Below are 15421 nucleotides of genomic sequence, written 5' to 3' on the forward strand. Positions count from 1 at the left end.
ATTAGCCTGTTTATTTTATGCTCTGCTGTTTAAACTAATTCCAAAACATGCCATATATGTCAGTTTCTTACCCAAAGGTGGGTTTGAAAGGCACTCCAATGTGCAGAGAAGCAAAGTAAAGAATGAATTTAGAGTATATTTATTTTCAGGGTATGCTGGTGATGTTGCATTGAAGGTTAAATTCATTCCAGATTCATTCCTAGTATTACTCCACTAAAGTCAGTGTAGTTATAATGTAGTTATAGTAGTCACCACTGAAAAATCACTATTTTCCAAGTTAGCGCGCACACTGCCATTATTTCTTGTAACAAGTATAACGAGAGGCTGTGGTTTTGTGGATACAGCTCATCTGGTCTGACAAATGTTAATTTCCTTTAATGGCAGCCACCGTACCGTAGATTAGAGATGAATTTGTCCTAACCACCGAAACAGTATAGAAGAAACATAGCTACCAGGCAGGTTTCATAATGCCAGTATTTGTAAAATACTGGGGAGAAGGGGCAGAAGTTTTCCTCAGGCTGGGGAGCTATTTCTGTCTCAGTCCATCTCTGCTCCTCATATCAGAATTGCTACACTGCAGTGTTATCACTCACAATCAACAGATCATTATCTTGATGCAGAAGAAACTAGGAAACACAATAAACAGCATTATGGCGAGGAGTAACATTAAAATCCAATGGCAGTAGACAGTACCCGAATACGAGTGTTTATAATACAGACTGTGATATGACTGGAGGTACTCAAAGCTTCATCAGGTTTTCACTTTACAATTACATTTGGTGCATTTTTCTCATGAAGGGGTCTGAGCTGTGTTTTTGCAGCATTGCAGTTAGTTGAGGGTTCAGGAATATACTTCCTCTGACTCTCTTGTGGTCTCAGTTTATCTTTTATTTTTAAATCACTAATTCTGGTTATTAGGCAAATACCCTACATTGTTAATTAATAAGTAAGTAAAACAGTCTGTAAAAGAAGGAAACAGCTTTGATTTGCACTTATTATGTTAGGATTCTTGTAGGGGACTGGGAGTGAGAACTGCTGGATTCTGTTTCCAGCTCAGTCTTTGACTCACTAGGTGACTTCAGACAAACTAGTTCTCCTTTCCATGCTTTCATCTTACCCATCTGTAAAATGGGTACAATATTACTCTGATCCAAGGACCATAAATGCTCCGCAGAATTAAGCAAGCATCATAAACTCAAATGACTATGAACACATTGAAATGTTGCCTTAACTGTGTATTTCCTTTTTGGCCCAGATGAAGATTGTTTTGGAGTTTGCTTCTACAATTATGCTTCATTGGCAGGACCAATTTAAATAAAACAGTTGGGCAAAGTAATAGGACAACATACTAACCCCCTGATTTTTATAAGTGACTGAATTTTCATTGGCTGATTTAGTTTGAATATTTAAATTCAATTTTTATTTCACTGCATTAACTGTCATAACATTGAATGAGCTGATAATTCCCCCGTATTGCTGAGCTGCAAAAGACTATTATTCTGAATTGAATTTTTAGTGACTTTTCTCTGTGCTATTTGTTTTTTTCTCCCCCTAATGTGTCAGAGTGAAAAGAGAACAAGGAATGAACTGAAGCCAAGTGGATTGGTTTAGCTGTCTGGTTTTTTATATACATCGTGCCAATCAGTGTAATCTGATCATCTGCATAATACATACCTACCTCTCATATGTAATTTCAGATATTTTACAAATTTGGCAAGCCTTATGGACCATGTTCTTCCCCATCTCTGTGTCCTGTAACATACTGACCACAGTAGAGCTGTGCATCTGAGAATGGTATTGCTTCATTCGCCATTCCCTTTGATGCTTTTTCTTGCACTATGTTTTTGTGGGGGATGGGATGGAGAGCACAAAAACTCATCCAGAAATTAGAGCATTAAAGATGGTGGGACCTTGAGCATAGTTCAGACAAGCAAAATGAATAATCTCTGAATAGGATTCTGTAATATCCCCCCATGTGTTTTCAGGAGCTTACTTTATCATGGACCTGTGTCAGACTGTCTCTGATGAACAACCCAGTTGCTTAATTTGGAGCATGGATTTTTTGACTCAGGGAATATCCCCTAGGGGACCACAGATGAGAACGTGCAGATCTAATTTGTGATAGTGCAGAGAGCACTAGTATTTCATTTCAGACCTGTATCACAGTACTTGTTGTTACACCAGTTCAGGTGGCCTTCTTTCACTCAGAACCTGTGATTCTGAATCGTAATTTTAAAGCAATATTACAATTTATAGTTTTCTGAAATAGCAGGTAGCTATTTTTATAGAGCAATTTGGAAGACAGAGAAATAAAAAGCCCTTGTGGACACAATTGTATTCTAAGTATTAATGAATAACTCTCTAAATAGTTAACCAATATTTATTTACAGTGCCCTGCGTGGGGGGAAAAACATTAACAGGGAATCATAAATGTGATATTTGCATCTTTTTTCCAGTGAGTGGCTGACTTGCTAAAAATAAATCTTAATGTATTTATAAAATGTATAAAAGTGTAACTGATTCAGGGCCTCTGCTGCTTAAGGGAGACGTATTTCATGAAGTTGTAAGCACTAGAGAAAATTAAATCAATAAATCCAAATTGTGGAATTTGAGCAATCTGTTTAAAGAGAACGACTTTGTCTAACAGAAACATCCTGACTTGGAGTACATGCTGTAAATAACCTTCCTTCTGGTTAGTCTCTCATGTGCTTGCATGGCTGCAAGGAATGTGTTGTCTATTAGTGGGCAAATCCAGACTCTGGCACAGGGATCCCCATGGGTATAAGGGATTCTTTCCCAAGGCTGAACATCAGTGGTGGAACTGCTTGGGGAGGCTGCTCCAGCTTCATCGAGTATCCTCTGCAGTGCTAGCATGGGAGAGAGGGGGAAGAAGAACTAGAGGATTTGTGTAATAGGAGATTTACCTGTCACCTGGAAATCTCCTTGGGGAAGAGGTGGAAAGCTTTCCCAAGCGTGTGGAGAAATGATGGAGGCAACTCTACTCTAAGAGGGTAGCCTGTAGCCCTACTATGCACCTTGAGTGGAGAATTTTTTCCAACAGTGAATGCGCTAGCCACATCTGCCTTTCCTCCAGCCAAACTAAAGCATGACCATTGGAGGTGTCCTCACATATATGGACTCTGTGCCAGTGGTGTGCACCTCTTCATGCGTCCCACCTGCAGACCTTCCATTTGCATGGTGGAGCTTTGCAGTTCCTCTTTGCATTTGTGGAAGTAAGATCAGTATTTGACTTTGTGGAATTATATCCCAATATCAAGGAGGACCAAAGGAGTAGTGAATAAAATGGTTATTAAAACACACATACGGGGATATAAAAATGGAGTGCAGAGATACAGCACCATTTAAGTAATCAAAATATGGTGTAAGTGGGACTTAAGTGAATCTTAGACCTTATGCTGGCCTCACTGTACAGGGTGAATTTCATCCATTATGACTTTGGTAGAATCCTTCTGGGCAAGCCTCAAGCTGCTTTTCTTTCCTTGTCATTCATATTCGGTTGGTTGTTGGAGGGAAGCTGTGTGGGTGTTTTTGTTCATTTGGTATTGGATGGGTTACTTGTGTACCTTCTTTCCTACCCACCCTCCTCCATTCTTTTCCTGGTGGGTCCCAATGCTTGAGCATAGCTATAGCCAGATCTAAAAATCCACAATGGCTTAAAATGGTAGTTAAAAACCTGCCAGTCCCCATAGAGTACCATTATTCTTCCGTCAGCCTTTTATTAACACTGTTTAAAGTTCTAACCCACTAAGTTGTTGACCAGACAGTATGTAATGGTGTCTATCTTGGAAGATATGGGCATGTTGTCTCGTGCTGGGGGAAACTGTATAACTTGCTGCAGTGTCTGCACAGATTTCAAATTGCTAGTTGCGGTATTGTGCCTCCTGTTTTAATTGTGTATTGCCAAGTGTCCAAAGAACCTTTGGACACAATGTTTTATAAGTAAACTTTTTTTGCATTAGAAAATCCAGTCACACATGGGGATAGTTAATGATAGAAATTTTAATGCAACATATTGCTGCAATATACAGATCATAGACTCATAGACTTTAAGGTCAGAAGGGACCATTATGATCATCTAGTCTGACCTCCTGCACAATGCAGGCCACAGAATCTCACCCATCCACTCCTGTAACCAGTAACTCAGACATAGATTAGGGGCTGAAGTCCTCAAATTGTGGTTTGAAGACCTCAAGCTTCAGAGAATCCTCCAGCAAGTGACCCGTGTCCCATGCTGCAGAGGAAGGCGAAAAACCTCCAGGGCCTCTGCCAATCTTCCCTGGAGGAAAATTCCTTCCCAACCCCAAATATGGTGATCAGTTAAACCCTGAGCATGTGGGCAAGACTCACCAGCCAGCACCCAAGAAAGAATTCTCTGTAGTAACTCAGATCACACCCCATCTAACATCCCATCACAGACCACTAGGCATACTTACCTGCTGATAATCAAAGATCAATTGCCAAATTAATTACCAAAATTAGGCTATCCCATCGTACCATCCCCTCCATAAACTTATCAAGCTTAGTCTTAAAGCCAGATATGTCTGTTGCCCCCACTACTCCCTTGGAAGGCTGTTCCAGAACTTCATTCCTCTAATGGATAGAAACCTTTTGTCTAATTTCAAGTCTCAACTTCCTAGTGTCCAGTTTATATCCATTTGTTCTTGTGTCCACATTGGTACTAAGCTTAAATAATTCCTCTCCCTCCCTAATATTTATCCCTCTGATATATTTATAAAGAGCAATCATATCCCCTCTCAGCCTTCTTTTGGTTAGGCTAAACAAGCCAAGATCAGCTTCATTTGTTTTATTTTAAAATAATATCCTTTGACTTATCAGTATTCCCTGGAAAAAAACTGTTTTTAAAGTTGTGTTTAAGTGTCACTACATAGCATTCCTGGAGATTATTCTTCACCTTTTGAAAGCCAGAATGGTTTAGGGGGGTTGCATGCAAGGTGGGAGGGAGGAAGTTCTGGGTTCTAATCCTGATTCACTTGTGTGGCCTTGGACAAGTCACTACTTTCGGTCTCTGTTTTCCTATGTGTAAAATGGGGATAAAAATATTTTTACACCCACTTTCCAAAGAGGAATATTAGTCAATGTTTGTCAAGTGCTTTGAACATACATAGAGGTAGAAAATTACTAATCCTTATTGTTAGTATATACAAAATAAACTGCATGACGAATTTTTTTTGGAAAACCTCACATCCCAGCAGCTGAGCTTGGAACTAGTTCAAATAAACTGCATTGGTGATGTAACAACTGCATTCACCTCTTTTCAGATTTACGGAAAAACTTTGAACAAGACCCACAAGGAAAGGAGGTTCCTATTGAAGGGATGATTGTTCTGCACTGTCGGCCACCAGAGGGAGTACCTGCAGCTGAGGTGAGAGAGGAGGCACTGGTTTTGACATCACTTTTATTAGCTAGTGTCTTTTGGACTGGATATATTTGAAGGGGAAGTGGGGAAGTATCAACTAAAGCCTGTTCCAGGTGTTTGTAAAAATCCAGTGTCATTACAATATTCTACTCTAGGGCCTCTTGACTTGTTGTTGTTGTTGTTAAAGCCAGTTTCAATTCAACTTTTTATTGTCAATGAAATTGTGCCTAAGGAGTAGAGTAACGGGGAGGTGAAGGCACAGATATCAGTAGAACTGGCCTTTTCACCTGTGAAAGCTTGAGGATGACTGGTTTTAAAGACTAAATATGTGAGACTGCACGACAGCAAGGCACAAATCTGCTCTTACCTGTCAAATGCAGAGAAATAGATGGTAGCCTTTGCTTTGAAATGGTGAAAGGTGAGTGTAAAGAACGGATGGAATAATAATGACAATACTTTGCACTTCTAGCATCTTCTGTGTTCAAAGCACGACGCAAACACTGACATGGCTGGACACTCCACTATGTCCAGTAGTGCAGCAGGGTAAAACGGTCTGTTTTGTACTTCTGATCGTTTTACATATTTTACCCATTCTGAAAGGTTTTGTTTTGAAAGCCTTTGTCTTGATGTTATTTCATGATTCCATCTTCAGAATGAAGTGGCAGGTGATTTTTGAGGCTACTAAGTTGTTGGTTGTTTTTTTTTTTTTTTTGTCCCCTCCACCCCCCAATGTAATTGCTTTTCAAAAACAAGTGCTTATTTGAACATTTCTCTTCCCTCCCCATCTCTTAATCACCCACCTCCAAAATAGCACTTTGGAGTAGCACACACAGTTTAGGGTAAAATAGGTAGCACCCCACATGCATAACTGCCCTTCTCTTAATCCCAATCTGTTTTATTTTAAAATATGCAAGGGGCCAAATTCATTTCTGATATAGGCGGAAAAAGTGACTCTAACAAGATGCACGTGGAATAACACTGTTCAATCTCACTGCTTTTATGCTGCTCCTCTTGCATGTGTGCATTGTCCATTAGGGCTAAGCACTTGTCTTCATATCTGTCTTCAAAATGCCGGGGACGCAGTAGATGCTTTATCTGTAAACTCGGGTGTAGCTCCATTGAGGTTACTGGACTCGAACTAATGATGATTTTGGCCCTGTTGATGTTACTCTCTCTGCTTCCTGGTTCAGAGGAGGGCTTGTCTAATAGCCCATGTAAAGCAGTGGGCTAACTAAATGATGCCTAGTGAAATGCTTGGCATCGCTATTTGGAGGGCTGTTGTATTATAGATGAAACTACCTCCCTTTCTGAATAGCAGGGGTGGACAGCAGTCCCACAACACAGTGTATGGTACGTCAATAAACATAGCTATGTAACTCCTCTGGGAGTTACAGTACTAGCTAGAAGAACAGGAGTACTTGTGGCACCTTAGAGACTAACAAATTTATATGAGCATAAGCTTTTATGGGCTACAGCCCACTTCATCAAATCTGATGCATCCGATGAAGTGGGCTGTAGCCCATGAAAATTTATGCTCAAATAAATTTGTTAGTTTCTAAAGTGCCACAATACTCCTGTTCTTTTTACAGATACAGGCTAACACGGCTGCTACTCTGAAACATGTCATAGTATTAGCTAGCTAGCTAATCCACCTCTAGGCTCGGAGCTAAGAGTCTGGGCCTGCCCAAGATGTCCTATGCTGTATTTACTCTCCAAAATGCCAGAGCTGCATCTGTGATGCTGCTATTTAGCATCCTTTGATAAACAGAGAAACTAGTATAAACTAAAAGTCATTTGTCTCTCAAATCACTATGGTATCTACTAATTGGAGGGACAAAAGAAGCAGGAGAAATAAATTGCAAAAAAGAAAACACACAGTCTGAGTTAGATGGAAAACATGCTGCGCAGATGCCATCAAAAACCCAGGAAGAGTTAAGAAATGAGGCAAATTGGGATACACATTAAAAGATCCTGCAGGCTAGTATAGAAATAAGGGTAGGGAGGAGGTGTATCTCTGCATCTAGCACTCATTTCTCTATCAAGAGAATTTCTGCTACTACATCCACCTCAATGGTATCTAATTTCACCCACTGCTCAGTTTACTATATCACATCCTTGAAAGGCTTGGTTTTTTTGCCATTAATTCTCCAAATACATAGGCTCCAGGGTGAGCAGACAGTTATAAGTGATAAATTAAACAAATTTCAGGCATTTTCTTTGGAAACAAAAGAGACAGATTTTAACACACCAGGTAAATAAATGCTATCCAACCTAGCTAGTATGTGTGCTGAACTGAACAATTATATAAATTTGGCTGTTTCCCGTTGCAGATAGCTAAACAATCAAAGACCATTTTCACTGTTGGAGTTCAGTAATTTGAAAGAAAGAGGATAAGAAATTATGGTGATTCAGAGCCAACATGTTTTGAATTTTATTGAGGATTTGAGAATTATCAGCAATTTTCCATTTGAAAATAGATATCAAACCTTGAAAAATATGATAATGGTCAGTAATTGGTGATTCATTTCTATGCAATTGCTGCCTTTTAAAACAAACTGGGCCAAAGATGCCCCTGATGTAATCCCAATGGATTTCCCCACTTTGGTGTCATTATTGTTAAAGCATTAAAGATTAGATACAATAGCATGTTCTTTTCTGACTGTTCAACTACATAGCAACACTTCTGTTACCAATATTGAATTCCTCCCCCCAAATAAAATAGTCACTCAGAATAGTAAATTTCTATAGTAGCACTTAAAGGCTTGGATTAGCATATTTTAAAAAAATCCTTGCCTTTTGAGGATGTACATCATATGAGGCTTAGAGTGGGACAAGCCTTTAGATGCTGGGAGATTGAAGTTATTTCCCCTCCCAGCAGTGTAGAATGGAGAGAAGAGAGTATATCTGCTTTGGGGCCTTCTGAGAATGCTGGAGGGAATCTTAGCAGAAGGGTTTAATAGTGTCATTCAATTTGTCCAGGTCATTTATTTGTATATTAGAATTTAATGCAGCTGGTCTTTATCAGTGTTGTAAGTTTTATTATTTATTATTATGACACTCAGAGTTTTTGGTATAGGCATTTCCCTTCCCTCTCCAGTCTTAAATAGAAATTGACAAGTTGAATCCTTAAATCATAGAAATATAGGCCTGAAAGGGACTTCAAGATGGTTAGCCCATCCCGCTGTGCTGAGACAGTACTAAGTATACCTAGACCATCCCTGACTGGTATTTGTCCAACCTAGCTTTAAAAACCTTCAATGACTGCAGTTTCAAAACTGGCTTAGGTAACTTGTTCCACTGCTTAGCTATCCCAGTATTAAATCAACATCTTAAAATGTAAAGTCAGGGCAGGTTATTGGGGAAGTTCAGGGTGGAGGCAGGACTAACTGAATGACTTAGGTGTTCAGATGACCCCAGATGTTCAAAACTCACAAATTAGGCTCCAAAAATCATGAGATTGACTTAAAGATCATGAGATTTAAAAATAAATAAATAAATAAATAGAATTTGAGTTCTTTTTATATGCCTTCCTCTTTTTGAGGCTTCATGGTTATGGAGAAAAACTTTAAAATGTGAACCATAAAGAGTTAAGAATTTAATTTTTTTTCCTAATGCAGGCTAATATTCTCAAGTTATCTCATGATTTTGGATGCTAAGCCAAAAGAAAACTCTAAATATTGTGAGACTCTCAATAAAATTGCAAGAGTTGGCAATATCAGTCTAGGTTCAGAGCCAGTGCATGCAGAATATTGACTATTACATGACCAATTTGCCTGGGTTTATCATTTTTATTTACCTTAAGCTTATGGGAATGGTACTAACTAAAGATAACCATTTCACCATTTGATACTCATCATTATTTAGACAAAACCTATTTATTGTTTTCAGAACAATTCATTATTCCAAACTGTGCTGCTTTGTACTCCCCAATTAAATGGAAAATCTCTCTTTCATAAAAAGTTAGGAATTATGTCAGATGAAAAGCTGACAGTTTAATGATTTTCCACACATTAAAACTGTAGAGCTCTCAATAAACCCTGATTTACTGATGTTGGTTGTAAAATGGTTATTGCTGTTAATAAAGCCTGTAAATCTTAACAGGTCATATTTGCTTTGGACCATAAAACTTCACATAAAGGCTCATTGTATAAGGCTAATTCTATTCACATGAAGGTAAACAGCTTACTTAAAATAATTCAGTGCCTTTGGAAACCGGGTACCAAATTCAAACCAGAACAGAGCATAGTCTGTGGCAATAGCTCTTGTGGCTGTAAGCTCATTAGTTCTTTGGGGCAGAGACTGTCTTTTTTTGTGGTCATGGTCCACGACTGGGGCTCCTTGGTACTGCAGAAATACAAATGATTAATAATAATTTAATAAATAGTAATTTATTAAATGATTATTTATTAATTCTCATGCACTAAGAAGGGTTGGAACTTTTAAGAAGCAGCCAAAGCTTCCTGAATGGTGTCGGAGATTCAGTACATTTATACGGTTTGCACCATGTTTTGATGAGTTTCCTGTTTAAGCACTGAGAATTGGATTCAGAGAGGGGAAAATACCTATCAGATCCAATTTCAATAGCACCTATTCAGTCAACTCTGACTCCAATTCCTGTGATTTTTATCTCCCTGCCAATGCAGGACTGTTCCCTGAAATATGGTTTCTTAAGTTTGACTGAACAGTTTCCAAGGTCCAGCACATCCACTGCTTCCCTTGGGAGGCTATTATTTATTTATATTGCAGGGATGCTGAGGGTCCCCGGCTGTAGACCAGGACCTCACAGTTTTAAATGCTGTAAAGACACCCAGCAAAGAGATGGTCCCTTCCCCCAAAGAGCTTACATTTGAAGTATTAACAGGAAACAATAGGTGGATAGAACAGGAAGAGGGAACACAAAGATGATTAGGCGGCGAGTGTGCTGTGCCTGCTGCTTTACATGCCATCCAGTTTTGCATATTTTGTAGGTAACATAGAGGAAGAGTTTTCAGAAGGGATTTGAAGGAGGAAGATGGGTTTGTGATTATTTCCTGATCAAATGCATTCTCCCTGACAGGAAGTCCTCTCCACATCCCTCTTCAAGGTTCATTCAAATATTCCCCTTTAATTTTATCCTCTTACTGCCAGTTTGAATCCCCTTTTGCCACCCCTAAATATTTCCACTCTATTCTTGATGTTTATATCCTTCAAATATTTGTAGTTTCATTTTGCCATCTTAGCTGAACTTAACATATAAAGGGTGATAATAGAGCTAAATATGGCTCTGAAGCTGCAAAGAGCTCCTTGCAGAATGGGGCAAGAGGCTCATAAATTGATCCCTGCAGCCCGTTGGGGATTGTGCATCACTCTCACTGGTAATGTGTAGTACTCAGAGTTCAATAAATAGAAGGGATTTCAGATGGGATTAATAAATCAATAACCTAGTCCTATATAAAGGCAGAATTATCCATTAACAGGGGCCCAATTTTGAGCCTCTTGTCTATTAAATCTGTTTATGTGAGGGAGAAGGTGGGGATTTTCAAAGAGAAAAAGGTGCACATCTCCCAGTAAAAGAGAGGCTTCCACTGATGTTTCTGAAAATCTCTCCCTTACTCTACAAAGGATTTGAGGGATGCAGATTTTCACAAGGATGTTGTACCCAAGAACACACAGCAGAGGTGATTTATTCAGAGGCTTGGGCAGGGCAGAGAAGTAAGTATGCACTTCCAATCTAATGTGAGTGTGAGAGAAATGGCAGAATTGTTCCAAATAGTGGGAGCTGCAGGGGAGAAGGCTCTTGAACCAACAAGTTGAATAGAGAAGAGACTAGTATATATCAGAAGGGGAATGAGGTGAAGATATGTGTGTTGAAGTCAAAGAACATGAGAAGAGTAATTTCTTAAGTGGAACCTGCAATGTCGGAGTCAGTGGGATTATTTTAGACTGGGAAAGCTGTGGTTATATTACTATTGAATGTTTTATAAAGCTGTTATGTGTTAGACTGAGCTCCTCCTGGGGAGCCTGTTACCTTTTATCCCATGCTGCAGAGGACCTGATAATTCTTTTGTAAACAGTTTAAGCTTTCATGCGGATTGTGCATGAAAACTCATTCATTTGGGCTTATGGGCTTTGAATGGGATGATGCTTTCCAGAATGTTATTGCAACGTGAAGATTGTACATTACTCTAATCTGAGGTGGCTATAGCAGGGAGGACTAATGGAGGATGGAGCTTACATCAGGATCTGGCAATGGTGACCTTTTCAATAATTAGTATTTTATTAGAATGTCTAACATTGTTACAGAAAACTAATGGACTCTGAAGAAAGGGAAGCACTGGATAAATATACTAGGATGTTATTAGAGACAGGAAGGATCTTTACAAGTAATTTTTTCGAAATTCCTTTTGCCACAAAGTAATTATGAGTAGTCAATGGGCTACTAAGATATTCAGAAAGCAGGTAGCCACAACAAATCTGTCCCAACTAAGCAAAGTTGGTCTGTAAGTTTCAACAAAGTGTGTTTCATAGCAATTTTGTAACTTTCCAGGGCTTTGGATTAGTCCCTGTGTAACAAGGTGAAGTTTGGACAAATCAGTAAGCATGGAAAGGGAAGCAGTGACTCTAATCATGGCCCCCAATTTTTTTTTTTAATCAGCTGGACATAAGTTTCCCATGTGATACTGTGGCTAGAAGGGCTAATGCCATCCTTGGATGTACAAATGCAGAAATATTAAGTAGGATGAGGAAGGTGATTTTGCTTAAGTATTTGGCACTGGGATGACTGCTACTGGAGTACTGTGCCCAGTTCTGGTGTCCACAGTTTAAGAAGGCTGTGGAAAAGTTGGAGAGGATTCAGAGAAGAACCATGAGACCGATTAAACAATTGTTAAATCAGCCTTATTGAGAGTGATAAGTTGAGCTAAATAAATTGAGCTCCTTGAGTCTAAGAGAATGTGAAGGGGTGACTTGGTCCAGGTCCATAAATACCTCTATGGGAACAGATATTTGAGAATGGAGGACTCTTCAACCTAGCAGACAAAGGTATAAGAAGATCCACTGGCTTAAAATTGAATCTACACAAATTGAAACTGAAAATAAGGCACACGTGTAAAAGTGAGGGCAATTAGCCATTGAAACAATTTACCAAGGATTGTGGTAAAGTCTCCATCATTGGCAATTAATCAAGACTGGATGTCATTTTCTAGGAAAAAAAAAAAAAGATGCTCTAGTTCAAACAGGAATTAATCCAGGGAAGTTCTGTGGCCTGGTTTATGCAGCAGGTCAGACTAATCACAACAGTCCCTTTTGGATTTATAATCTATGACAGACCTAGGCTTTTTATGTCATTAGAAATTCCACAGTTGCATATATCACCATTTTTCTAAGAGTATTGTCTATTTTTGGTACAGACATCCCCCTTTTTTTCCCCCCAAGGAAACTTTATGGATCTGAAACCAGATAGAAAACAATGTAGAAAAGACATTTCACTCCCATTTCCTATCATCATGCCAGTATTTGGCCAAATCCCCTATAAAAGGTTCTGATTATTCTATTCCACTAGATGAAAATTCAGGACTATTATTTTTCTGAGGAGCCAGCATGTTGTGTGGTTGAGCTAGTCCCCAGATAATCAATCGATCTTTTTATTTCTGTGACTGACTGATATACTCAAACTTCTGATCATGCAAAACTCATCAATAGAAAGCAAACGCTTTACAACTGGAATGAAATTTAAATCCAATTCAGTTAATCATTTGAGCGTGTCCATTGCTAACAATATAAATCTTCATCTCTAGGATTATTTCTTCTGCAATGTAAAGGTGCCGAAGATCAGCTAGAGCTAAGTGTGGAGGTGTTAAAAATAATCATTCTTGTCACAAATGACCCAAACCACCACTTTATGTGTGGTTGCCTTCCCCAAAGGAAATGGAAAGCAGGGTTTCCCCACGACAGCAGTTGTCATGCTTCTGTAGGAGAAATCAGGATAGATACATGTGATGCTTTGGGAGATGGGGAGCTGTTCTTTCCCTTTCACCAATCTTCCTTCTCCCTGCCCCACCCTGCTTGCAACCAAGTGATTATAATTAGTGCTAGTTATTTGTTTGCCTGTGTGAAAAAACTAGTTGGTGGATCTCCATGTATTTCCTAATGGATAGGTGTCTGCATTACTAAATACATTATAGTAGCACTGATTGGCAGCATTAGCAGAGATGCCAAGTATTATGGGGCTATGAAAAGGCCAAAGAAATGTAGGCATTGTGACTAAACTTTTCTTTCATCTTTAGAGAGAGTTCTCCCAGGCCAGCTTTGAAATTGTTTGCGGGAAGTGTGTATTTCTGCTGCTCATGCAGCACCTCTTCCATGGATAAACAGGAGTGCAGTGTGCAAGGCTGTCGGTGAAAGGTGCCAGATTCAGTATACTTCAAATGTTAATATCCAAGAGGAGGAGATGGGAGAACATAGTTCAAAAGATTCGGAATATGTGTTTTGCTTGTATCAAATTAATTTACAAATAAAAGAAGCTACTGTAGCATTGTCAGTGCTCTGTGTGTTCACATAGTATAGTTTTAGTAAATAGTCTTTAAGCTGAATTACACATTAGTAAAAGCAAATAATCAGGTAAACCTGCAAATAAGGAACTGCAGTACTATAATTCAGGTTTAACGTTGCACAGGGATGAATCAAGAGCTCCAAATCCTGCTGAGGCAGCACTGATTTTAATGTTGCTTCGAAATGCACTATACTACCCTGTCCTGATTAATTTAGCAGCAAATTTCAATTGCCTGTATCAGCTAGGACTTAAATAAAAACTATATAAAAGATCATCTCTTTAAATATGTGATTTCTTCCCAAGAACTCAATTGCAAACTACATGGAACAAAAGTAGTCCTTTGCATATGAGATGTGATGGAATGTGCCTGTTATTAATAGTACTAAAATCCTGATGCAGCAACAGTTGGTAAGAAAACTGAATAACTTATGTATTACCCATTGCCTTCTCATTTTAGATAGGTTAAATGGCCCCAGGAGAATATGAAGACATTCCAAATTCTTCAGCAGTAGAGATGGGTGTTTACCATTACCATATGCCTCTGCCTATAGATGTGACAAGAAAAGCCCATGCACCATCTGTCCAGGAGCAACTTAGCTCTGTTCCTAGAATGTACTGCCTTTGGAAAGGGGTTACATGTGCTTCCAGGAATTAGATGTCCTCAACTTCCAGCAGGTTCAGTATTTGGCACACATTCCATCTTCCCAGTTGGGCATATGGCTGCGTCCCTCTTATCTGGATAAGGTGAGGCAAACTCTGTGCCTCTCCCCTTTTGGAGGTAGCTGGATTTCTGTGGGCATTCTTGGTGCATTGCCACTGCATTAGGAGAATTAAAACAAAATATAATTAATCCTCTTTCTCATGTGCTGGCACAGCAAGTAAAATGGAGCTGTTAAGCAGCTGCGCTGCAGGCATTAGCACCCAACCCAAATCAGTGCAGTTTTTATGAGAGTTGAATGCTGGAATATTATTTTTTTATGTGTCAGTCTGCACTTCTGGTAATCCTCTGCTGTGGCAAATGTTGATTTAAACATAGCTGAGTCTCCGCTAGCATGAGCATGGTGGGACTGGAGCCATTCCTTTTACTGTTGACTCTGAATTGGCCCAGGGAGAAAACAGTTCTGGCTCCCAGTCCCCACAATAGATTCTCCTCATAGATATGTTTAGGAACTGTGAGCAATAGGGGCCTCATTTAGGTTGGAATGCCACAATATTGCAATCTCAGCATTCTAACGGTGATGCTGTTAGGCTGCCAGGTCGGGCTCAATTAACTCTGGTCCCGATTCTCCTCTCACTTATACTGTTAAACCTCATGGACTTCAGTGGAGCTACTCCTGATTTACCCTGGTGTGCTGCAAGTGAGGGGGAAATGAGGCTCAGTTCTCCTCTCCCTTGAGCCGCAAGACCGATAGCTTAGTTTGCCAGAGCAACATCTTTATCTTTGCCAGTATTTTATCATTCAGAGCTATCAGCTCACTACACTGCTAACATCA

General features: G+C 39.4%; 1 protein-coding gene across 4 annotated transcripts in view; it reads left to right on the forward strand.

Annotated features, from left to right (window-relative positions):
• Positions 1–15421, forward strand: part of UNC5D (unc-5 netrin receptor D) — a 321538-nt gene that overhangs the window by 179944 nt on the left and 126173 nt on the right. For all 4 annotated transcript variants that reach the window (XM_030552139.1, XM_030552140.1, XM_030552141.1 and 1 more), the window contains one exon: positions 5301–5404. In XM_030552139.1, coding sequence (XP_030407999.1) covers positions 5301–5404 — 104 coding nt within the window. The remainder of the gene's footprint in view (positions 1–5300; positions 5405–15421) is intronic.

The sequence above is a fragment of the Gopherus evgoodei genome, chromosome 2 (genome assembly GCF_007399415.2).
Source record: "Gopherus evgoodei ecotype Sinaloan lineage chromosome 2, rGopEvg1_v1.p, whole genome shotgun sequence".
NCBI classification, from domain to species: domain Eukaryota; kingdom Metazoa; phylum Chordata; order Testudines; family Testudinidae; genus Gopherus; species Gopherus evgoodei.